Below are 23,695 nucleotides of genomic sequence, written 5' to 3'. Positions count from 1 at the left end.
TATATATATATATATATATATATATATATATATATATATATATATATATATATATATTTCTTTTTTATTTTTTTATTTTTTTTTTTTATTTTTTTTTATTATTTTTTTTTTATTTATTTATTTTTAGTTTTCTGCTTAGAGTTTATATATATATTATTTTTTTTTATATAAAATAAAATAAAAATTTACTTATAAATAAAATATTATACAGTATTAATATATTATTTAAGAAAATTTTTGCCGTAGCAGCATTTGTGGTTTCCATTTAGGTTAACTGGATGTACTAAAATAACTAAAATTTAAACTGAAATTTTAAAAATAATAATATAGATGTAGAAACACAACAAAATTGCTTAAGCTAAAATTAAAATGAAAGCAGAAAAAATAGAAATTAAAAAAATAAAAATAAAAACTATATGTAAAAATTGTAATAGTATTAATATCTCAGTCAAACTCAATATTTGAGATAAACTGAGATATTTTTCTATCATAATGTGTGCTGTCCTCTACAGGTCGGGGGAGAGGGGCAGGTGGATGGACAGTCGGTCACCGAACACTGCAGGAAATTGGTCAGCTTTACTCTGTCAGGTAAGAACGATTTATATATTTTTTATACATTTATGAATTCTGTAAGCTAAAAGCCCTTTGATAGGCAGTAATGTGATGATTTTTTTTTTTACAATCCAAACCTTCATTAACCATGGTAAAATCATTGCAATGCACAACTTCAAATAGTATATTGCTGTAATAATGGATGCATTACATGTAAATAATAATAATAATAATCTTTTTTAGTAACAAAAAAACTATTCATGCACCAAGTAATATAGATAATTTGGCTTAATGTTTTTAATTTTTAAGACAAATTTACAATGATTTGAAATGCATCTCATTCTAACCGAAATATACAATCTGACATAAATTGATGCGTTGTCTTCTTAATGAAAACTCCTCTATATATCTGCCCTCTTGTGGCAATGAGCTGCTAGTGCAGAGGAGCATGTTTCAAGCATGTTTGCTCACCTTATGTGTGTGTTTATTGCAGATATCAGGGCTCAGGGTCTGAAGAAGGGCATGTTTTTTAATCCGGACCCCTATCTGAAGATGAGCATTCATCCAGGCAAGAGGAACGGCTTCCCTAGATTCACTCACCACGGCCAGGAGAGACGAACCTCCATCATATCCAACACCACTAACCCTGTGTGGCACGGAGAGGTAATTCATGGACTGGGGTGGTTAATGAGGTGTGCTGTTTGTGTTCACTTCTTCAGCGCTTCACCTCTGGATGCTGCAGGGTGACGTCCCTGCTGTCAGTCCACTGTGAGGAGCTGAGAAGTTAATGGGATGTAACCAAGTAGGGGTGACTATGAAACCAGAAGTTTTCAGTAAAAGCACAGTGCCCTTGAGCAAACCCATAACCTCAGATTTCTCCAGAAATTACTGCACTATATGTTGGTAACATCTTCTAAATGTAAATTATTTTCTTTTAATAAAAACATAGTGAAAGGTACTAAATGATAACCATATTAATGTATTTACAAGGTACTTTTAAGAACTCTACCATGGTACATTTCCACAAGGTATATTTAAAGTAAATAAGAATAAAGTTTTGTATAATATAAGATTGAATATACTGTAAGATTAATTATTATTTCATTCCCCTGCACAAAAACATATCTGTAAACCTTAATTTTCATACTACATTTCTTTTCTCCTGGTCTGCAGAAGTACACTTTTGTTGCTCTGATGACGGACGTTTTGGAAATCGAGGTCAAGGACAAATTTGCAAAAAGTCGCCCGATCATCAAACGCTTTTTAGGTCAGCTGACAATGCCAGTGCAGAGACTGCTGGAGAGACATACAGCCGGGTCAGTATTCACTAATGAAATATAGCTATAGTTAAATCCTTCAAGTATCTTACAGTTCATTTTTGTCCACAGATGTTTATGTAAACATAACTTGTGTAATAATTTTAAGAGGTAAATATTATTGTAAAAAGAACATCCTAAGATGAGGTAGATACTGTATTTATTTACTTAGATACTGTATATGTGTTAATTGGCAAAACAATACCTTTGTATAAACTTATTTATACAGATGCATTCTTTTTTATTAACAATATTACAAACTGATTTTATTGCAAGAAAATAATTTTTATCTGTGTGATTTATTTATTTTTTGGGGAAAAAGGGAACAGCATGTGAGCTATACGCTTTGTCGTCGTCTGCCCACAGAACATGTGAGTGGACAGCTTCACTTTAGGGTGGAGATCACCTCCAACGGACATGAAGGTACTGATTACAGTATATTTATTTATACAATCAGTATCACTCAGAAGTTTGGGGTTGATACATTTTTTAAATGATTTTGAAAGAAGCCTCTTATGCTCATTGATGCGGCATTTATTTGATTCAAAATACAGTACAAATGGAAATATTGTGAAATATTAATGCAATTTAAATGAACTGTTTTCTATTTTAATGTATTTTATTAAATAAAATGTATTCCTGCGATCAAAGCTGAATTTTCAGCATCATTACTCAAGTCTTCAGTGTCACATGATCATCATGAATCATTCTGATATGCTGAATTGCTGCTCAAGAAACATTCATTATTATTATAATTATAAAGTTGAAAACAGTTGTGATGCTTAATATTAGATTTTTTTTTGGAACAAATATTGTTTATTTGAAATGGAAATTTGTTGCAACTACAAATTTTATGTCTATATATTTTGTAAAATTACAAATGTCTTTATTGTCACTTTTGATCAATGTGATGCATATCACCTTTTTTAATGTCTTTAAAAAAAAATGATGGTGTAGCAGAGTTTTTACTTTTTTATAACTTGAAACAATTTTTTTCTATTTCTGTCCCTCCTGTCCAGGCTAAACTCTTTTACAACAATTTAACCTTTAACATTGTACAGCTTTTACAGTTACATCCTTGCCAGTTTCATTAAGGGGGGTTTATTGTGTCCCCCTTGTGTCATGCCTCACAAGATCCCTTTTCAGGGTTCTTTGATAAATATAGAAAGTTCGAAAGAACAGCATTTAATTGAAATTGAAATCTTTGTATCATTATAAATGTCTTTAATTAATTGAATGTCTCCTTGCTGAATAAAAGTATTATGCTTTTGTAGATGCCATTGGATCTCTGTTGGGAGCCTCCTCTATGAATGGAGATCCTGGGAGCCCATCGGACGACGAGGATGTTCTGCATCCTTCCACCCACATGGCCAGGGGCCCCTCGCCCACCGGCTCTGAAGGGTCCCTTCACGGTGATACCTTTAGGACTGATGAGTGCACGATGGACCCTGATGAGGATCGGCTCTTGAGAGACGGGGCCCCAGACTTGGCTGAAGGAACCCCGGGCCACACTCATCGTCAGGCCTCGCTTAACGACTATCTGGATGCTATTGAGGCCCCTAAGGGCCCTGGAGACAGACCTCTTGGGGCTGCCTCACCTAAACTCCGCTCCAGTTTCCCCACCGACACACGCCTCAATGCTATGTTACATATAGACTCTGATGAAGACGAGGAGGGACATGCCTCCCGGGATCCAGCATTGACCAATGGCGCTCAGCGGCCTGAGAGACATACCTCCTCTGAACAGGACAAAGGGGAGGGTCCCGTCAAAGAGAGGCTTGAGTTGGAAGCGGCGAGCAGTGCCACAGATACGGAGGCCACGGCATCGGGGTCGAGCGGTGGCACCACAAAGAGCCAAAATGGAGGTGCAGAGGACGGTCAGGAAGGAGCTGCTGCCTCTGGAGACTCGACACAGAGCACCAGCAGCTCTCAGCGGCCAGCTCCTAAAATACAGGTCTGTAGGGTCTGGCAGCTCTATTCTATTCTATTCTATTCTATTCTATTCTATTCTATTCTATTCTATTCTATTCTATTCATTTAACCTATCTATCTATCTATCTATCTATCTATCTATCTATCTATCTATCTATCTATCTATCTATCTATCTGTTTAAAACCTGCATGGAAAATAAAATATATTCCATAAATTAAGTTATTTATTTTAAGTAGAAATTATTTGGTTGATTCAAGCATAAAACTGCATCTTTTTACATATCTCAGCCATCATTTTAAGTAATAATAATAATTGGCATCATCATAATTATCCCAATTTGTATTGTAATGTTGTTCTTCCTTTGCATCATTACACCTAATCCATTTTTTCCAGGATGAGGAAGCAGTTGCACCCAAGGCGGTCACTGGGGATGAAGGATCATCAGAGGCCGCTACAGTCACAGAGTCCTCAGCATCTGCCAGTAATGCAGCTAGTGAAGGGGGCGGAGCCACAGCAGCTAAGCAGCCAGAGCAGGGGAACTCCAGCGAGACAGCCAATGAGGAGGAGGAAGACGCCGGAATCTGGCAGAGGAGGCAGAGTCTGCAAGCATCAAGGAACGCATCACAGGCTGAAGGGGTGGAATTAACCAATGAAGTGAGAAGGGCAGCTGACGCAGAACAGGCTGCCACAGTAACAGATGAAGAAACAGGTAACTTCCTGTGTTATTTATATACTAAATCAGCAATAGGATGGGATAAGGGAATTTTATGACAGTGCTCCATCAGCTTTTACCATCAGTTATAACTTTTCTGCACATTAAATAAAAAAGATAGCATTGATATAATAATAAATAATATTATAATATTAAAGGGATGTAATATATATTGATATATATTTTTTTATTAATTGAAATAAATATGAACTGTTAATAACTGTTAAGAACATTTTTAATATGATTTTTGTATTAAATAGCATGAATTTGTTGTTGTTAATGCTGATGATAATAGTAATAAATACAATAAATAAAAATAATAACGATGTTATTATTAAAATAAAATATTATATAATACTATTAATAACGAATAATATTAGTATTAAAAGTAATATTTATTATATTAAAATATAAAATAGCATATCTGATTTGTTGTTGTTAATAATAATAATATTAATAACATATATACAAAATTAATATGTCACCATAAATTAAAATAATAATTGTTATTATTAAAATATATTGTTATTTAAATATTAGGAAGATTAATAATATAATATTTATAATATAAAAATATAAAATAGTATATCAACAACACTACAAAAATAACAATATATGAAAAATATACATATTACAATAAAGAGAAATAATAATGAATTATTCTATTGTTAAATATATTATTATGTGAATAATAATAATAATAATTAAAGAAAATATTATATTTTAATAATATATTAAATAACTATGTAAAATATACATTTTTTAAAAGTCAACATATTTTTAATCAAATATTAATTCTATTCAAATAAAATATAATTAACTTTATGGCTGGCTTTATATAATAGGAATAACATGAGACTCTATGAATAATTTGTGTGTAATATATGTACAGTATGTTTTCATTGATCTTTCACAACACAAATAACCAGTTTTGCTCTTCTGAAGGAGCCAGTGCTCAAGTGAACGGTCATCAGGCAGTGAGATCTCTTCCTTCAGTCCGTCACGACATCAGCCGCTATCAGAGAGTAGACGAGCCTCTTCCACCAAGTGAGAGGATATTTTTATCTTTGTTTGAGATTCACCCAGCCTGTCCTAAAGGGGAAATAATCATGGAAAATTTGATTCACTTTTTGATAATTTGAAATGATGCTCATTATATTATTATGTTTGATTATAACATTATAAGTGGACTTTAAATGTGTATGTTGTAGACTGGGAAGCTCGTATAGACAGTCACGGCAGGATTTTCTATGTGGATCATGTGAACAGAACCACCACCTGGCAGCGGCCCACTGCTCCACCTGCACCTCAGGTCCTACAGAGATCCAACTCCATTCAGCAGATGGAGCAGCTCAACCTAAGGTCAGTATGTTTACACCAGCAGATATCTGTCAAGATGGCATGAAATCAGCCTTGATTAGAGTGACTTCTGATAGGAGGAAAGTTTTGAGAACACAGTGACCTTAAGTTCCAATATCTCGGGATTTATCTCGGGAGTCCGAAATGCCATTTGTTAATCCTCGCTTGTATGGAAAAACAGCTCTTTAAAAACATCTCTCTCGCTCTCTCATCCGCTTTCTCGCCCTCAACTTGATTTCAAGTTATTGTGCTTTATTAGCATGCATTTCACTCGCAAAAGCAATTGTAGCATAGCTGTGTACAGCATCCAAAGTGAACAGTTCGCCAAGCATAAAATGTCAGTGAAAATGAGAGTGAAATCAAGCTTTTGTAAGTCTAGGAAAGTATGTGGACTATTTCCTTCTCAGCGAAAAATAATGCAAAATGCAATGTCATGACTGGCGAGAACTATTTGTGACATACATTTTTCTAAATCACAGGTTGGGCACTAATGTAATGTAATGTAATTTAATTTAATTTCATTTCATTTCATTTGCCAGTATTATTTGCTTTAAATTAAATTAAAATAAAATATTTATAATGACTTGTGTTTACCTTGAAGAAATAATATTATTATGCTGTTTTGGTGCTCAAGAAACATTTCTTATAATCAAGTTTGCATCAATATTTTAAATTTTTTTATTTAATAAATTTATATATTTAAAAAAAAACATGTGCTGCCTAATATATATAAATACACACACACACATATATATATTTTAAACTGTAATATTTTAACCACATGATTCTTCAGTAGAATAGAATAATAAAAACAGCATTTATTTTTAAATTTGAATCTTTTGTAACAAACGTCTTTACTGTAACTTCTTATAAATGTAATACATCCTTGTTGAATAAGTGTTAATATATACATATATTATTATATCTTAATATCCATATTTATTATATAGAGTATTTTTTCTTTTTTATTTTAAAAATAACATTTTACATATATGATTAACATGTATGATTTCTTAATTTTTCGTTATTTTATTTTATTACTTTTTCATTATTAATTTAAAACGGTAGAGTAGGCTGAAATAGAAATAACTAATTTAGCAATAATAAATACATTAAAGAAGCAACAAAATATAATTATGAATGATAAAGTACAATTATAAATGTAAAAATATTATCATGTGGAAAAAATGAATAAAAATACCAATAAATGTATCTCTTTGTTTTGTTCAGGTATCAGAGTATTCGGAGGACAATAACCAATGAGAGGACAGACGAACAAGCTGCAGAGATGCCTACAGACGAAAACGACCTGCTGCATCCCTCCATACCTGGTACTCTCTCACACACCACATACATGCGCTGCATTCAGATGAGTCTGCTTAGTTAGATAGAAGGAAATATGCAATAGAGAAAAACAGATCTTTTGATTTAAGCCAACATACACATCACACTATGGTTGTCCTCTTTTTCAGAGTACCGTCGGGACGGCGCGGCTGGACCCGCTAGCTCTCGCTCGCGCTTGTCTCTGCTGCTCCAGTCCCCCACCGCCAAGTTTCTCACCAGCCCGGATTTCTTCTCCGTACTGCATTCCAACCCTGTTAGTCTCCAAACACATTAATTATTCACCCTTTTTTTTTTTTTTTTACCACAAGCAAATTTTCCATCCCTTGAAGGAATTTTGTGGTTGTGGTGTTTTTTCACAAAGCCATCATCTGGTTCCATCATTAATTTGGTGACCGTTACTTTCGAAAGTAACATGTTATATTGTTGTTTTAGAAGGCAATTAGCATTACTTAAACACTACGAAACACTCTTGTCTGTTGATTTTTCTTTCTCAGAGTGCCTACCGCATGTTTACAAGTAACACGTGTCTAAAGCACATGATCAGTAAAGTGCGACGGGACGCGCACCACTTTGAGCGCTACCAGCACAATCGAGACCTGGTTGCCTTCCTCAACATGTTCGCCAACAAACAGCTGGATCTCCCGCGGGGCTGGGAAATGAAACACGACCACACGGGAAAGGTCTGGAAACATCTTCTCTGCATTCTTTGTTATGTATCGCTGTCTCTGTCTCTCTTTTCAGCCATTTTTTCTACCCCCTGCTTTTAATTTGACTAAATAAAATAAAATGGGATTTATTTTTTGGCCATAAAAGCCAAAAAGTGGTAAGATTTTTTTTTCATGCTTTTTAAAAAAGGCTCTTATGCTCATCAAGGCTGTATTTATTTAAATTAAAAATACAGTAAGACAGTAATATTGTGAAATATTATTAAAATAAATGTTTTCTACTTAAATGAAACACTTATTGTTATAATCAAGAAACAATTTGTATTTTTGTTTTAAGGATTTTTTGATTAATTAAGAAGTAAATTTTTTTATTTGAAATATATACAGTATATACATTTTTTTCTATAAATGCATCCTATATGCAGGTGCGTCTAAAAAATGTGAATATCTTGAAAAAGTAATTTTTTGTAACTTATTTAAAAAAGTGAAACGTTCATATATTCTAGATTCATTACATGTAAAGTAAAACTTTCAAAAGCTTTTTGTTTTCATTTTGATGATTAGAGCTTACAGCTCATGAAAGTCAAAAATCCAGTATCTCAAAATATTCGAATGTTTCATTAAATGACCATCCTTACAATATAATTTCTGGGTATCTTTTGTTCTTTGAAAACACTATAATGGGGAAGACTGGCAATGGTCCAGAAGACAGTCATTGACACCCTCCACAAAGAGGTTAAGTGACAGAAGGTCATTACTCAAAGGTATGGCTGTTCACAGAGTGCTGTATCAAAGCATATTAAATGCAAAGTTGACTGGAAGGAAGAAATTGGGTAGGAAAAGGTACACAAGCAACAGGGATGACCGCAAGCTTGAGAATAATGTCAAACAAAGCTGATTCAGACACTTGGGAGAGCTTCACAAGGAGTGAACTGAAGCTGGAGTCAGTGCATCAAGAGTCTCCACGCTCAGACGTCTTCAGGAAAAGGGCTACCAAGCCACTTCTGAAACAGAGACATCGTCAGAGGCATCGTACCTGGGCTACAGAGAAAAAGAACTGGACTGTTGCTCAGTGCTACAAAGTCCTCTTTTCAGATAAAAGTAAATTTTGCATTTCATTTGGAAATCAATGTCTGGAGTCTGGAGAAAGACTCGAGAGGCACAGAATCCAAGCTGCTTGAAGTCCAGTGTGAAGTCTCTGAAGTCAGTGATGATTTGTGGTGCCGTGACGTCTGCTGGTGTTGGTCCATTGTGTTTTATCAAGTCCAAAGTCAATGCAGCCGTCTACCAGGAGATTTTGGAGCACTTTATGTTTCCATCTGCTGACAAGCTTTATGGAGATGCTGATTTCCTTTTCCAGCAGGACTTAAGCACCTGCTCACACTGCCAAAACCACTTCCAAGTGCTTTGCTGACCATGATAGTACTGTGCTTGATTGGCCAGTCAACATGCCTGACCTGAACCCCATATGGAATCTATGGGTTATTTTCAAGAGAAAGACGAGAAACAGTGGATCCAACAATCCAGACGAGCTGAAGGCTCAATAATACCTCAGCAGTGCCACAGGCTGATCGCTTCCATGCCATTCCTCACTGATGCTGGAGTTTGTGCTAAAGGAGCCCCGACCAAGTATTGAGTGCAGAAATCAACATACTTTAAAGAACTTGAACCTTTCTGTTTTGCAAATCCTTTTTTGATTGATCTTAGGAAATATTCTAATATTTTGAGATACTGGATTTTTGACTTTCATGAGCTATAAGCTCTAATCATCAAAATTAATACTTTTTTTTTTTATGTTTTACTTTACATGTAACGAATCTAGAATATATGAAAGTTTCACTTTTTGAAAAAAGTTAAAATTTTTTAAAAACTTTTTCACAATATTAAAATTTTTTGAGATGCACCTGTATATACTGTGTGTGTGTGTGTGTATATATATATATATATATATATATATATATATATATATATATATGTGTATATATATATATGTGTATATATATATATATGTATAATATTAACATCCGTATATAATGTACATAATTATATCTTTCTTTTCTGTGTTTGACTCCTTTTACATTTAGTCCCCTGTAATAGATATATATTGCCACGTAAAATCAGTTTGATCTGTCGGGAAGTGCTTTACAGTAATACGCTTATAATGGAAGCTTAGCAGGAAAGCAGATATACCGCAGATAAATGTTTAAAATATGTTTTAAACGTACAACCGTAACACTTACTGTAAATATTTTATGTGTTAGTGTTTTTACTGGTGCATTCATGTAAGTGCTTCAGCATGAATATAAGCGTCATGTTTGTTCTTTTAAATCCCTCAACTTTCTTGCTTGACATGATTATGTCTTCTCCTCAGCCTTTCTTTGTGGACCATAACTGCAGGGCGACTTCCTTCATAGACCCACGACTGCCGCTGCAGAGTGCCCGACCCAGCAGCCTCCTCGCCCACCGCCAGCACCTCAGCCGCCAGCGCAGCCACAGTGCAGGGGAGGTGAGCATACGACGCCTGGTGAGCCTTCCAGACACATGCCACTAGAGGCCTCCTCCAATCAGACGCTTCAGATTAGAATGAAAGCTCCTCCCACATGGTTTGCACCAGTTATCACTGCAGAAGGGATTTGAATAAACCTCTAACCCTAAGCCTTTTCATTTGACCAAACACTCACAACACCCTAGAAACCAATTTAGTTTTGCAAAAATGTAAAATACATTTACAAATTGTATTGTTTTTAGGAAATGAATGCATTAAATTGATCTCTGATTAACTGATTGATTTGATTCCAAATAAATGTTACTGAACTTACTATTTAAAAAAAAAAACATCCTCAAAAAATGCATCGTGGTTTTCACAAAAATATTAAGCAGCACAACTGTTTTCAACATTGATAATAAGAATGTTTTTGATCTGCAAATCAGCATATTAGAGTGATTTCTGAAGAATTATGTGACACTGAAGACTGGAGTAATAATGCTGAAAATTCAGCTGTACATCACTGGAATAAATTACCATTTAAAATATATTAAAATAGAAAACAGTTATTTTAAATTGTAAAAATAATTCACAATATTACTGTTTTAATCAAATAAATGCAGCCTTGGTGAGTGTAAGAGACTTCATTCAAAAAATATTTAATATTTAATTAAAATGTTAAGAGCAGCGTGGGACAGTAACCAGATATACTAATGAATGGTTTTTTAGTTGTAGCAGTTTCACATAAATCTTTATATCATAAAACATTCTCAGCAGGTTTCTCATTAGGGAATCTGATCCTCTGTCACGTCGTGGCCGTGTGGAGAACAGATCGCCCTCTCAGGCCTCTTTAGATATGCTGATTAATTTCATAGCGTCGGCCTCCGCTGCGTCCCAGCATGCACTGTGTCATTTTCACATCAGTCCACCCACAGTCCCCTGTGTGTGTGCGTTTGTCAGTGGGCCATATGTGAATGCATGTAGAAATATTGTGTCTAAATATTATTCCACTAATCTTTAAATCCTCTGTGCCTTCATAACATAAAAATGCAAATTAGCCCACTTAATTAAAAAAGTCCCCCTTCTCATATAAACTCCTCGGGAAAAAGGCCAGGAAAGTTTTACAATCTACTCAGTTTTAGCAAAAGAGCTGTCAGATCTTTAGTCAGAGGGCCCTTAATGAAGCTTTCATCTTTAAAGTACACTCACTAGGGAGCAAATATCCAGTGAATTATGCAAAAGCAGCTGTAGCCTCGTAATTCAGTATTTACACAAAAATTACAATGTCGCAGCTTAATTAATTAATATACCGATCTTTCCTTGAAGATGATAATGTGTGTGTGTGTGCGTATAATATTTCAGTTAATGTTTTATAAACATTGTTGCATATTTAATATGCATATTAGGGCTGTCAGTTTATTTAAAATTTTAAATCTAATTAATTGCATGATGTTTCGATGAATTAATCGCAATTAATCACAAAATAAATTTGACTGTGAAAATACCCGCAAAATATTATTTAAAGCTATTTTTGTGTTAAATGAGAAAGTATCAAGTAGACATTACAAATTGTAGCTTTAGAAATATTTTATTTGATTCAACAAAAAATGTACTACACATAAGCATTTAGGCTACAACAGCCTAACATAAACTATGGAACACAAAAGAAGATCATTTGAGAAACATCTCAGTATTGTTTGTTCATACAATGAAACTCATTGGTAACTAAAACAGCTTTGTTACCAACAGTCTTCAAAATACCTTCTTTTATGTTCCACAAAAGAAAGATTTGAGTGAGTAAATGAGTAAATGAGGACAGAATTTATTTATGAATTTTTGGGGTGAACTATATGAACTATACCTTTAATATTTTTATTATTGTTGTTGTTATTAATATTATTATTAATTAAATGATAGGCCTACTCTAAATAAGAAACTAAATCTGCCAGCAGGTGGTGGTAAATGTCTTCATTCAATTCGTTCAAACAGTTGATTCATTCAGGAATTCAGTAAACGGCTCTCTTTATGAATGGGGCTTTGAATCATTGATTCACATGATTCGTTCAAAACGATTCATTCAGAAACTAAACACCGCTGTGCTGCTCGGAGACGGACAATTCTGCTATGGCTTTAAAGGAAATTATGTTCTCTGTGAAACTGAGCAAAAACAGACAATATTGTGTGTAAAATACAACACAATATCAACTTCTTATTTACTGAACTGTTGTATAAAATCACATTTAAACTCGTGATATTCAGGACAGTCAGCACTCGAGTGATATTGTTCTCACCGCTCCTGTGATATCGATGATATAAATATTAGACAGAAACACATACAGGGGCATTTTTGCACCAATATCTTAAATTCTAGGGCATAACTGCATTTATGGAGTTGTTGTCCTGCATCATATTTGTCAACAATGTAAGATGATGTACAGGTCTGGGGGCGGGGCCAGTGCGTTAACTGCGTTAAAATATTTTAATTGCGTTATTTTTAGTAACTAATTAATTAACACGTTAAATTGACAGGCCTAATATATATATATATATATATATATATATATATATATATATATACATATACATATATATACATATATATACATATACATATATATATATATATATATATATATATATATATATATATATATATATATATATATATATATATATATATATATATATATATTAGTGGTGTCAAAATTAGCGCGTTAACGCATGCTATTAATTATTTTCAGATTAACGCGTTAAAAATATTAACGCAAAATAACGCAGGGGCGGGGCTAGGGTTGGCCACCTCATTCGCAACTGCTGCCTCTGTCTCTTTTTTCTTGCAAAGGATTGCGTTTATTTAGATGCAGAATGTCTTTATGACCACATCAAACGGGAGAAGTTTCAGACACGTGCTCTATATGTCGCCTCCACGCCAGACGCGAGTCAAACAAGCGCGTAAAAGATACTGTGCTCGTAGGGCGCACTCTTCAAATGCACGCACTAGGTGCCGGTGCGCGCTGTAGCCTATATCATTTCATATCATACAGCGAAAGAAACTACGTGCATGCAATGTCGTAGTTATGCCGTCAGTTAAGGCATGAAGTTACCAAAAAGGCGATTAAAGCTGCCTTAAACTGTGTGCATGCATGCAATAGCCTATGTTATATATGCGTCACATTTAAGTACATGTCTCTGAAATGGTTTTAAAAACTGTCCTGAGGCACCCTAGCACTGTCTCCCTCATCTAAAATACCCAATTCAACTCATCCGCTCATTAGTTGAGACTTTCAGACCTGAAGTGAGTCAGAAAATGTAAAGAGATTTGTGAGAAAATAAGATGCATGTCAGATCCCCATCACCTTCAGCAGCAGCATCTTTTAAAGCAATAGCAGGCAAATAAGTTAATAACCAGCTGCTGTGATGTCTATTAATCCAAGAACAAAAGAAAAAAGAGCAAATCAATAACTTTTATAGTTTTAAGGGGTTCATCTAGAATTTAGTGTTTGGTAAGTATTAATTTTCTGTATATTTCTGCTGAAGGGCACAGGTAGCTAAACATGTCATTTATTATAATGGGTTAATGTGAAGATTGTTTTAAGTTCACTTAAATTAGACGTTAAGTCTAATAAATGTTAAAATTGATAGCTCTCAATTATACTGTAATGCTGAATGGCTACAGTCAATGGTTAAATATTCAGTGGGCCAAAATAATTTTTTTATAGAGACATCAGTAGTATTGATATCAGTGATGCTGGCCTTCAATCATGAAAAAGATACCATTAAAGAAATATTACAAATATACTGTCTTTATGTTGTTTGTACATTGTACATTTGAAGATTGTTTATTTAAAAACTTGAATGTTAGGTGGGGTTAAGCGTGATTAATCACGATTAATTTTAGAAAAATGTGTGATTAATTAGTTAATTTTTTTAATCGATTGAGAGCACTAATATATATATATATATATATATATATATATATATATATATATATATATATAATATGTATGTATGTGTGTGTGTGTGTGCATATATATATATATATATATATATATATATATATATATATATATATATACACACACACAAACACACACATACATTAATACACAAACACACACACTAATACCTACATACATGCATATATATATTTAGCTAAATTTAATTTAAAAAACTTAATATGACTTTACATATATATATATATATACATGTCAAATGGAAAGGCATTTATTCCTGTGATTCAATACATACTGTATTTCTGCAGTAAGCTGGTCTTTTCTTTCTGTGACGTGGTGTGGATGTGAAGTGCATAATGGACACTTCCTGTTTTGTTTTTGTGCTACAGGTGGGCGATGACCCTCGGCATGGTGGACCCGCTGTATTGCCACGCCCCTCGAACACCTTCACAGCCAATCGCAACCAGTGTCAAGATTTAGTTCCTGTTGGTGAGTCTTTACAAGCCAAGCTTCATCGGAAAGTTTTTAGACAGAATTTGATGTGTTCATCTCGTTAAAGCTTTCATAATGCATTGTTTTATAAAAATGTGGTGCCACAAAGGTGTTATAACTTTTGAAGAGTCTTCGTTTGACATTTGACCAATTGCTTTGTTCCTCTCTTTATAGCCTATAATGAGAAAATCGTGGCATTTTTGCGGCAGCCGAACATATTTGAGATCCTTCAGGAGAGACAGCCTGAGCTCATTAGGAATCACTCACTCAGGTGAGACTCAGAAATGTTACAAAACAAACCTCAGTCCTGAGCTATTGATTATGAAAATGATGACTTTTCTGATCTACAGGGAGAAGGTGCAGTTTATTCGTAATGAAGGAGCGTCGGGTTTAGCTCGCCTCTCCAGCGACGCAGACTTGGTGATTTTGCTCAGGTACTTTTCCAGTGATTTCTACAATGGCTGTAAGAAAATATGAAATAATACATTTAGCAAGGTTTAAGCTCAAAACAAAATTTGATACATTCTCTGAAATCAAATCTAACAGTTTCTATTAACGAATTTCTACTGATTTGAAAAAAAAAATCCTAATATTACCTAATTTGATGGTTAATATCAATAATAATATATTTTTTTAAATATCACGTATAGTTTCTTTCATAACATATGTAAGAGGATTTTTCAAATTATGTATGTTTCAGCTTTAATGCATTTTAATGAGAAAAATAATTATTCAAAATGTATGATTTAACTTGTAATCTGCAAAGGAGTGAAAAAATGTGTTTAAAAGCTCCATTTAATGGCAAAGAACTTTACAAAATAAGCAAAACTAAAACACATTCTGTTGCTGTTTGGATGCAGTGAAACACATTTGGGTCATGTTTGCATTTTCTTCTGTCACTGGTCGTAATTCTAACCTTGAAATCAGTATTAGATATAAATTCATGTCATATAAAATCATGCATATATGTGAGAATGAGCTAAGAATTGAACAAATAGTTGTGATCTTGCTCAGAGGCAGACAGGACTCGTGTCTTTGTGGCAGTTTGTCTGGTGATAAAGGGACAATACAAGATGAGTATCAAAAGCAAAAATACTACAAAATGCACATATTTAATGAGCAAGTGAGGCATGCTCTAGCAAAACAGGCAATATTTTTGGAATCAGCACCCCAAAATTAGTAAGAAACAAGTATTAGATTTAATTTAGCAAATATGATCAAGGTGGTTCAATGAAGCAAATTTGGCTCCTCAGGTAAATTATCTTAGTCATTTTGTTTAGTTTTTTTCAGGATACAGGTTTTTGCCCCCAAACACTAACAATCTTTGTTTTTCTTGCTGTAGCTTGTTTGAAGAGGAAGTGATGTCGTATGTGCCACCTCATGCCTTACTGCACCCCAGCTACTGTCAGTCACCTCGAGGGTCTCCGGTCTCCTCCCCTCAGAACTCTCCTGGTCAGTTCCTCTCGGTCACATCAAAAACAGTTCAAGAAACATTTATGAATAGTGTTTGAAAAGATGATCATAATTGCAAATGGCTCCACAGCATTGCTTGGGTTTGCTTGTAGAGTTGCAGTCGACCAGATTTCTTGGGTATTTTTTTTCCAGTTAGCTGCCAAAGCATCAAATCCGCTATTTGGGATTTGATGTGTAGTTGGAGTCCAGGGTTTCTGGTTAATCCCTGCAGGCTGGTTTTTAACCGTTATACTGACACTCTGATTTTCACAAGTCTGTTTGGAGTGTGACGGACATCACGGTGCCAGAGGGGAATCATGGTCTAACTCAACATGATCTGACTTTAGTCACCGCTGACACTGAGGGATTACACTGTTCACTGCTTAGAGGGAGTTCTGCGAAGTCTGCCTCTTTTTTTCAATTATTTTTTTTGCTTGAATAGAAAACTTTTAACTGGACTTATACTAAAGAATGAAGTAGCTTTGGACCATGTCCAATTTAATAATAATAATAATTATTTATCCCTCCACATATTTTTAATATTTTTATTATTATTATTAGTAGTAGTCTTAGTAGTGGTATTAATTAATTACTTAATTTATTTATTAGTTTATTTATTTATTTATTTAATTTATTTATCCCTCCACATATTTTTAATATTTTTATTATTATTAGTAGTAGTAGTAGTAGTAGTGGTATTAATTAATTATTTAATTTATTTATTAGTTTATTTATTTAATTTATTTATCCCTCCACATATTTTTAGAGTTCAAAGGTTGTTCTTTAATATCTCAAGAAAACAAATACATTTTTAACCCTGTCCCATATAATCATAATAATAATAATTATAATAATGTAATAATATTATTAGTAGTAGTAGTGGTGGTATTTATTAATGTATTTATTTTCCCAGTGGATATTTTCATAGTTCAGAGGTTGCTCTTGTATAGTATCGCAATATTTGATGGTGATCTCAATATTTAATCATTTTGTTTGTTTAAATTAAATAGTCTGGCTCTAGGAGAAACATCTGATATATATACATCTCAATTTTGTCATTAGATTTGACAAATAAAACCTGATTTTTTCTGTATAATCTATACATTTTCTACACATGTATCTATGTTTGATAAGATGCTAATTTTAAGTCACTGATTTTGTTCCCTCTCAGGTACACAGCGAGCCAACGCACGGGCCCCTGCACCATACAAACGGGACTTTGAAGCCAAGCTTCGGAATTTCTATCGTAAACTGGAGACTAAAGGCTACGCACAGGGTCCAGGCAAAGTCAAGTAAGCCTGTTGTGTACCGTACCCTGAGGTCTTCATTTGTAACACATTTTCACACTCATGCTGACTTGTGCTTGTTTAGGTTGATAATCCGCAGAGATCATCTACTGGAGGACGCCTTCAATCAGATCATGTGCTACTCTCGCAAAGATCTACAGAGGAGTAAACTCTACGTCAGCTTTGTTGGAGAAGAGGGGTCAGAGTTTCCATAATTTGAAAACATAACCAGACTTTTATAACAACCATTATAAAAATATGCTTAATTAAAAAATAAATAGTCAAAAATAAGTTAGTCTTATATTCAAAGCCTATTATTGTGTAGTAGTAATAATAATAATAATAAGAAGATTGTTATTATTATCATCATCATTTCAATGATTATGTATTATAATTGTTCCTTTTTTTGTGTTAATTAATTTTTTTTTTCTTTTGATTTTGAACACATTGGTTTAATTTTGCTCCCGTTCAGACTGGACTACAGTGGCCCTTCACGAGAGTTTTTCTTTCTGGTGTCTCGGGAGCTTTTTAACCCATACTACGGCCTGTTTGAGTATTCAGCCAATGACACCTACACCGTCCAGATCAGCCCCATGTCTGCCTTCGTCGACAACCATCATGAGTGGTGAGTGCTCATTGTCTTCTGATTTGAAGCTTGATTTGTTTTGATCGATGCACATCCAATATTAAAAGGAGGATTTAGATGGTGCTTTGATCAGCCTGTGCCTATAAGATGTTCTTTAATAGACTGAACGAGTCTGTTTTAATGTTTTAAACATGTTCTGTTGTCAGGTTTCGGTTTAGTGGTCGTATTCTGGGTCTTGCTCTTATCCATCAATACCTGCTGGATGCCTTCTTCACACGACCCTTCTACAAAGGCCTACTGCGAATGTGAGTTAAACATTTCTGACACTTTTATTTTTTAATAAATTGACAGTGAAAGTTTTTTTTTTTTTTTATTCTAGCTGGGAAAAAAAAAAGTTATATATAAGTTATGCAGGGACATTATTTAAATGCGATCTTGTTAGTATATTGGTAGATAAATAAAATACACAAAACTAAATATATTAATAGCACTGATCTTTTTTTTTTAAAGTAATGTTTAAATATTATAACCATGTAGATATTGATTATGTGATAATGTAATATATAATGATAATGTAGTAATAATAATAATAATAATAGTAAATATTTTTTTAATTAACATTAGTGATAATATAGTAAATAGTAATATATGTTATTATAGTAATAATATAACATTTGCAATGGTGGTGTATTTGAAATAAATTCTATAATTTAAAATGCTAAAGTTGACAGACATGGAGTAAAATTACTCTAAAATATAAAATCCATATGTGACCCTGGACCACAAAACCAGTCTTAAGTGTCAATTTTTCAAAATTGAGATTTATACATGAATAAATAAATAAGCTTTCCATTGATGTATGGTTTGTTAGGATTGGGCAATATTTGGCTGAGATACAACTATTTGAAAATCTGGAATCTGAGGGTGCAAAAAAATCCAAATATTGTCGTTGAAGTTGTCCAAATGAAGTTCTTAGCAATGCATATTACTACTAAAATTAACTTTTGATACATTTATGGTAAGACATTTACAAAATATCTTCATGGAACATGATCCTTACTTAATATCCTAATGATTTTTGGCATAAAAAACTATAATTTTGACCCATACAGTGTATTTTTGGCTATTGCTACAAATATACCCCAGCGACTTTGGTTTTGTGGTCCAGGGTCACATATATGTGCTCGTGTTAGTTAATATAATTCAGTAATATAATTTAATAAAATAAATGTAAAGATGTATAACAATATTAATGTTAAAATAATACAAGTAGAGTTGTGGCTTCATAAAATCTTGACAAAAAATTTAATATAAGTGTATAAATACTTATAATATTTCTTGATGGTAATAGTAATTATCATATCATTATTATATGTTTATGATTTCTGAAAGCTTAATTACATAATTATTTCACATAATTATGATTTTTGAAGGGTCGGTTTTTAAATGTCATCGTAATCAGATTATGTTACAATTTAATACCTGCTTCAATCAAGAAAAGAAAAGGACAGGAACAAATATAAAGAACAAATACATATTTCAAACCATTATTTACTCACCCTAATACTTTTTTGTTGTTGTTTTCCCAGTGGAATATTTCAGTAACTTTTATAGTCCATTCTTTTAGATTTTTCTCTCTTAATCCAAAAATGTCATCAGTGCTACTGTTCTAGTTTTTATTACCTTTAATTAGCATCTCTATGTTAATATGACAAATATTTAAACAAAAGCCATTTAACCAATGCTAACATACATTTGACATTTCTTTAAGAAATCCTGGGTGCTTGAACTAGAACCTACACATTGTGTTTGATTACCTAGATCACATCCATTATTTCATGTTCATATGTATTTGTTGATACGTGTGTGTGTGTGTAGACCGTGTGATCTAAGCGATCTGGAGTATCTTGATGAGGAGTTTCATCAGAGTCTTCAGTGGATGAAGGACAATGACATAGAGGACATGCTGGACCTGACCTTCACCGTTAATGAGGAGGTGTTCGGACAGGTCAGTGTGTGACTGTTTGTGTAAGAGTGCACAACTTCTCAGCTTTGTCTCACAGAAGCACGTGTGTGTGTGTGTGTGTTAGATCACAGAGCGCGAGCTGAAGCCTGGCGGTGCAAATATCCCCGTGTCAGAGAAGAATAAGAAGGAGTACATCGAGCGCATGGTGAAGTGGCGTATAGAGCGCGGTGTCGTCCAACAGACGGAGAGCCTGGTGCGAGGCTTTTATGAGGTACTGAAATTGAATCAGCACTCCAGTAGCTTTCAGTCACATAAAAACATGCCACTTCTGCCATGTAGAGTTGCCCTGAGATATCCCAGAAATCTGTCTGTTTGATAGATTTGGGTCGTTGTGCAATTTCAAGTGCTTTCGCTTGCTTTAATAGGGCAAGAAGTCTTGATTGTCATTTAAAAGTTTGGCGTCATGAACATTTTTTTTTTTTTTTTAAAGAAATTAGTACTTTTATTCAGCAAGAATGCATTAAATTGATCAAAAGTGACAATAAGACATTTGTAATGCTGCAAAAGATTTTTATTGCACATAAATGCTGTTCATTTGAGCTTTCTACTCATCAAAGAATGAAAAGTGCATTGCTGTTTCTACAACAATAATAAGCAGCACAACTGTTTTGTTTTTATACATTGATGATAAGAAATGTTTCTTTAGCTGCAAATCAGCATATACGCATGATTTCTGAAGGATCATGTGACACTGAAGACTGAAGTAATGATGCTGAAAATTCAGCTTTGCATCACAGGAATAAATTACATTTTGAATTCATTCAAATAGAAATCAGATATTTTAAACTGTAATAAAGTTTTGCAATATTAATGTTTTTACTATATGTTTTTGTTAAAGCTGCAAGTTTTTTCAATATGTTAAATTTAAATCAATATTTGAGCATGTACATAACCAGCCAGTGTTCAAAACTATCGCTTTACTTTAGCCCGATTCACAAAGGTTAGCTTACAATAATGTTTAATAATTTGAGTGGTTCGGGTAAATTTGAGCATGCTGCTGCGTCATTACGTCACGTCTGTAAACATAAAGAAGTTGTCCCGGCTACTAGGCTATAGCACGTGCGGATGCTAATAAGAAAAGTATCAGGATGAAAGTTTATAGTCCTGATATAGACTCTGATGTTCAAAATGGGTCTTTGAAAGTAATGATATGCTGCAAATAATGACGGTGTAGTGCCTGTTAAATCTATTTGATGTTATTCAAGAGGTTCAAAACGAAACATAATTTTACATAATTAGGCTAATTCATTTAAATGAATAAATATTTTTAAATAGACTCATTTATAACATTAATAAAAAAAATTGTCAGAAAGGTAAATTTGCATATTTTTTGTGTTTGTTTTCAGAATCGTGGGAGAATCATAGCTTAAAAATACATAGGCATATGTGGCATCTAACTAATACCATTAGTACTGTTAATATTAAAAAAATATTAGTAATATTAATATTAAATATTAGTTCTGCAAGCCGTTCCAAACGATCCTTGACCCCACCAATATATTAAATATTGATACTTAATTTAATTGAATAATATAATTTAATAACATTACATTTAAAATTCTTTATCAAATATTTTAGTTAAGTAGTGTTACAAAAAATCTTGAAAGAAAAAAATCTTGATGCCGAAGGTTATTGTCATAACCACATAATATCCACATACTGTAATTCAATATTAAAAACCAAAAGGGTCAATTTTTAAATGTCAGTGTTGTTATTCAAATTATGTTAGCTTTTCATTTAAATATATTTCAGTGAGACTGGTCATATCATGAAAACCAACAAAAAGGAACAGGATAACAATATAAAAAAATTCACTCTCATGTACTATTGTTTTTTATTTGTGGAACATGCAGTAATTTTTAAAGATTCCTCTTATAGATGTTTTCTCTGTTTATTATCATTATGTAGCATCACTGACAAAAGATCAAGTCAGCCAATGAGGAATGAAATGCATTGTTAAAAATCCTGAATTATTTAGTGAAACCTTGAATGAAATGAGAAAGAAGATGAATTAATACATACCGCACGGTAGGTTTAATGTATGATCTGTAGTATCTTCAGGTGCATCATTTACTATAATCTTACCCAACAAGAATACAGGTTTCCGGTTATAATATGGAGGGAAATGCAGAATTTCACATGATATTTCACAGCGCTGGCTCTGAGCTGGAAGCAGATGTTTTCTGGTTGTGAACTGACTGCAGGTTGTAGATGCGCGGCTGGTGTCGGTGTTTGATGGGCGGGAGCTGGAGCTGGTGATCGCTGGGACGGCGGAGATTGATCTGGGAGACTGGAGGAACAACACCGAGTACAGAGGAGGTAACCACAGACTGACAGATTCATAGTAAATGATCACCAAATTTGGTAGATCACCATCATGGTAGTGTCCAAAACTGGTAAAAACATGATATCAAGAAGATTTATGACTGAAATATTATCCGCCAGATAGGCTCAGCGTCTCCTAGCCCTACAGGCCACATTTTGAGTTTATTGGGACAAGTTTATTGGTTTTCCCTCCAGGTTACCATGACAACCACATCGTGATTCGCTGGTTCTGGGCGGCAGTGGAGAGATTCAACAACGAGCAGAGACTCAGATTGCTGCAAGTGAGTGATGGAAGAGAAACACAAGCTCTTTTTATAAGACAGAGTACAGTCTGTGTGCTTGCCCTGGGGCTGAAATGTCTCTGTTGTCTCAGTTTGTGACAGGGACGTCCAGTATCCCGTACGAGGGCTTCGCCTCTCTCAGGGGCAGCAACGGGCCGCGCCGCTTCTGTGTGGAGAAATGGGGCAAAATCACGTCTTTACCCAGGTAATCTGAACTCAACTCAAGATCCTGTTTAGAAAAATACTCCATGTCTATCAGAGCTAATTTATATTTAACCTCTACATTTATTTGAATCGTCATTGTAATGCATTTCTTTGTTTGATGCCCACCACTATTAAAATTAATAAAAAATATATATAGAGTATATATAGAGAATATATAGATAAGAGTAATATACATATAAATAAATACAGATTGGGGTAATATTTTTTTAATGTTTTTGAAAAAATTCTTCTGGTCACCAAGGCAGCATTTATTTGATCTAAAATACAGTAAAAAAAAAAAAAACAGTAATATTGTGAAATATTATTACAATTATTACTCTGTTCTATTTTGGTATATTTTAAAATGTAATTTATTTCTTTGATGCAAAGCTGAAAGTTCAGCATTATTCAGTCTTCAGTGTCACATGATCCTTCAGAAATTATTCTGATATGCTGATTTGATGATCAAGAATCATTTATTATTATTATCATCATCAATGTTGAAAACAGTTGAACTTCTTAATATTGTTTTTGTAATATTTAATGATTATAAAGCTCAAAGAACATTATTGACTTGAAAAAAAATCTTTTGTAAAATTACAAATCTTTACTGTCACTTCTAAACATTTGAATGCATCCTTGCTAAGTGTTAATTTCTTTTAAGAATAAATCAAGAAATAAATGATACATATAAATAAATAAATAATGAAGAAAATAAATAATA

At 33.4% G+C, this 23,695-nt stretch overlaps 1 protein-coding gene across 2 annotated transcripts in view; it reads left to right on the top strand.

The window, feature by feature from the left end:
• hecw2b (HECT, C2 and WW domain containing E3 ubiquitin protein ligase 2b) overlaps positions 1 to 23,695 on the top strand; it is a 35,196-nt gene that overhangs the window by 9,391 nt on the left and 2,110 nt on the right. The window contains exons 4-28 of one of the 2 annotated variants that reach the window (XM_079420641.1): positions 513 to 588; positions 1,046 to 1,215; positions 1,726 to 1,868; positions 2,191 to 2,291; positions 3,143 to 3,822; positions 4,195 to 4,510; positions 5,459 to 5,560; positions 5,725 to 5,875; positions 7,103 to 7,203; positions 7,345 to 7,469; positions 7,711 to 7,896; positions 10,253 to 10,387; positions 14,709 to 14,808; positions 14,986 to 15,082; positions 15,162 to 15,245; positions 16,154 to 16,263; positions 17,435 to 17,555; positions 17,635 to 17,748; positions 18,022 to 18,174; positions 18,342 to 18,440; positions 20,014 to 20,143; positions 20,226 to 20,372; positions 22,366 to 22,480; positions 22,682 to 22,767; positions 22,860 to 22,972. In XM_079420641.1, the coding sequence (XP_079276767.1) occupies positions 513 to 588; positions 1,046 to 1,215; positions 1,726 to 1,868; positions 2,191 to 2,291; positions 3,143 to 3,822; positions 4,195 to 4,510; positions 5,459 to 5,560; positions 5,725 to 5,875; positions 7,103 to 7,203; positions 7,345 to 7,469; positions 7,711 to 7,896; positions 10,253 to 10,387; positions 14,709 to 14,808; positions 14,986 to 15,082; positions 15,162 to 15,245; positions 16,154 to 16,263; positions 17,435 to 17,555; positions 17,635 to 17,748; positions 18,022 to 18,174; positions 18,342 to 18,440; positions 20,014 to 20,143; positions 20,226 to 20,372; positions 22,366 to 22,480; positions 22,682 to 22,767; positions 22,860 to 22,972 (3,755 nt within the window). Of the gene's footprint in view, positions 1 to 512; positions 589 to 1,045; positions 1,216 to 1,725; positions 1,869 to 2,190; positions 2,292 to 3,142; positions 3,823 to 4,194; positions 4,511 to 5,458; positions 5,561 to 5,724; positions 5,876 to 7,102; positions 7,204 to 7,344; positions 7,470 to 7,710; positions 7,897 to 10,252; positions 10,406 to 14,708; positions 14,809 to 14,985; positions 15,083 to 15,161; positions 15,246 to 16,153; positions 16,264 to 17,434; positions 17,556 to 17,634; positions 17,749 to 18,021; positions 18,175 to 18,341; positions 18,441 to 20,013; positions 20,144 to 20,225; positions 20,373 to 22,365; positions 22,481 to 22,681; positions 22,768 to 22,859; positions 22,973 to 23,695 lie in introns of both variants that reach the window. The other variant, XM_079420640.1, reaches the window with a different exon arrangement.

The sequence above is a fragment of the Barbus barbus genome (assembly GCF_936440315.1).
Source record: "Barbus barbus genome assembly, chromosome: 7".
NCBI lineage: Eukaryota > Metazoa > Chordata > Actinopteri > Cypriniformes > Cyprinidae > Barbus > Barbus barbus.
The sequence above is the reverse complement of the archived record's forward strand: the minus strand, read 5'-3'. Positions and strand labels throughout refer to the sequence as shown.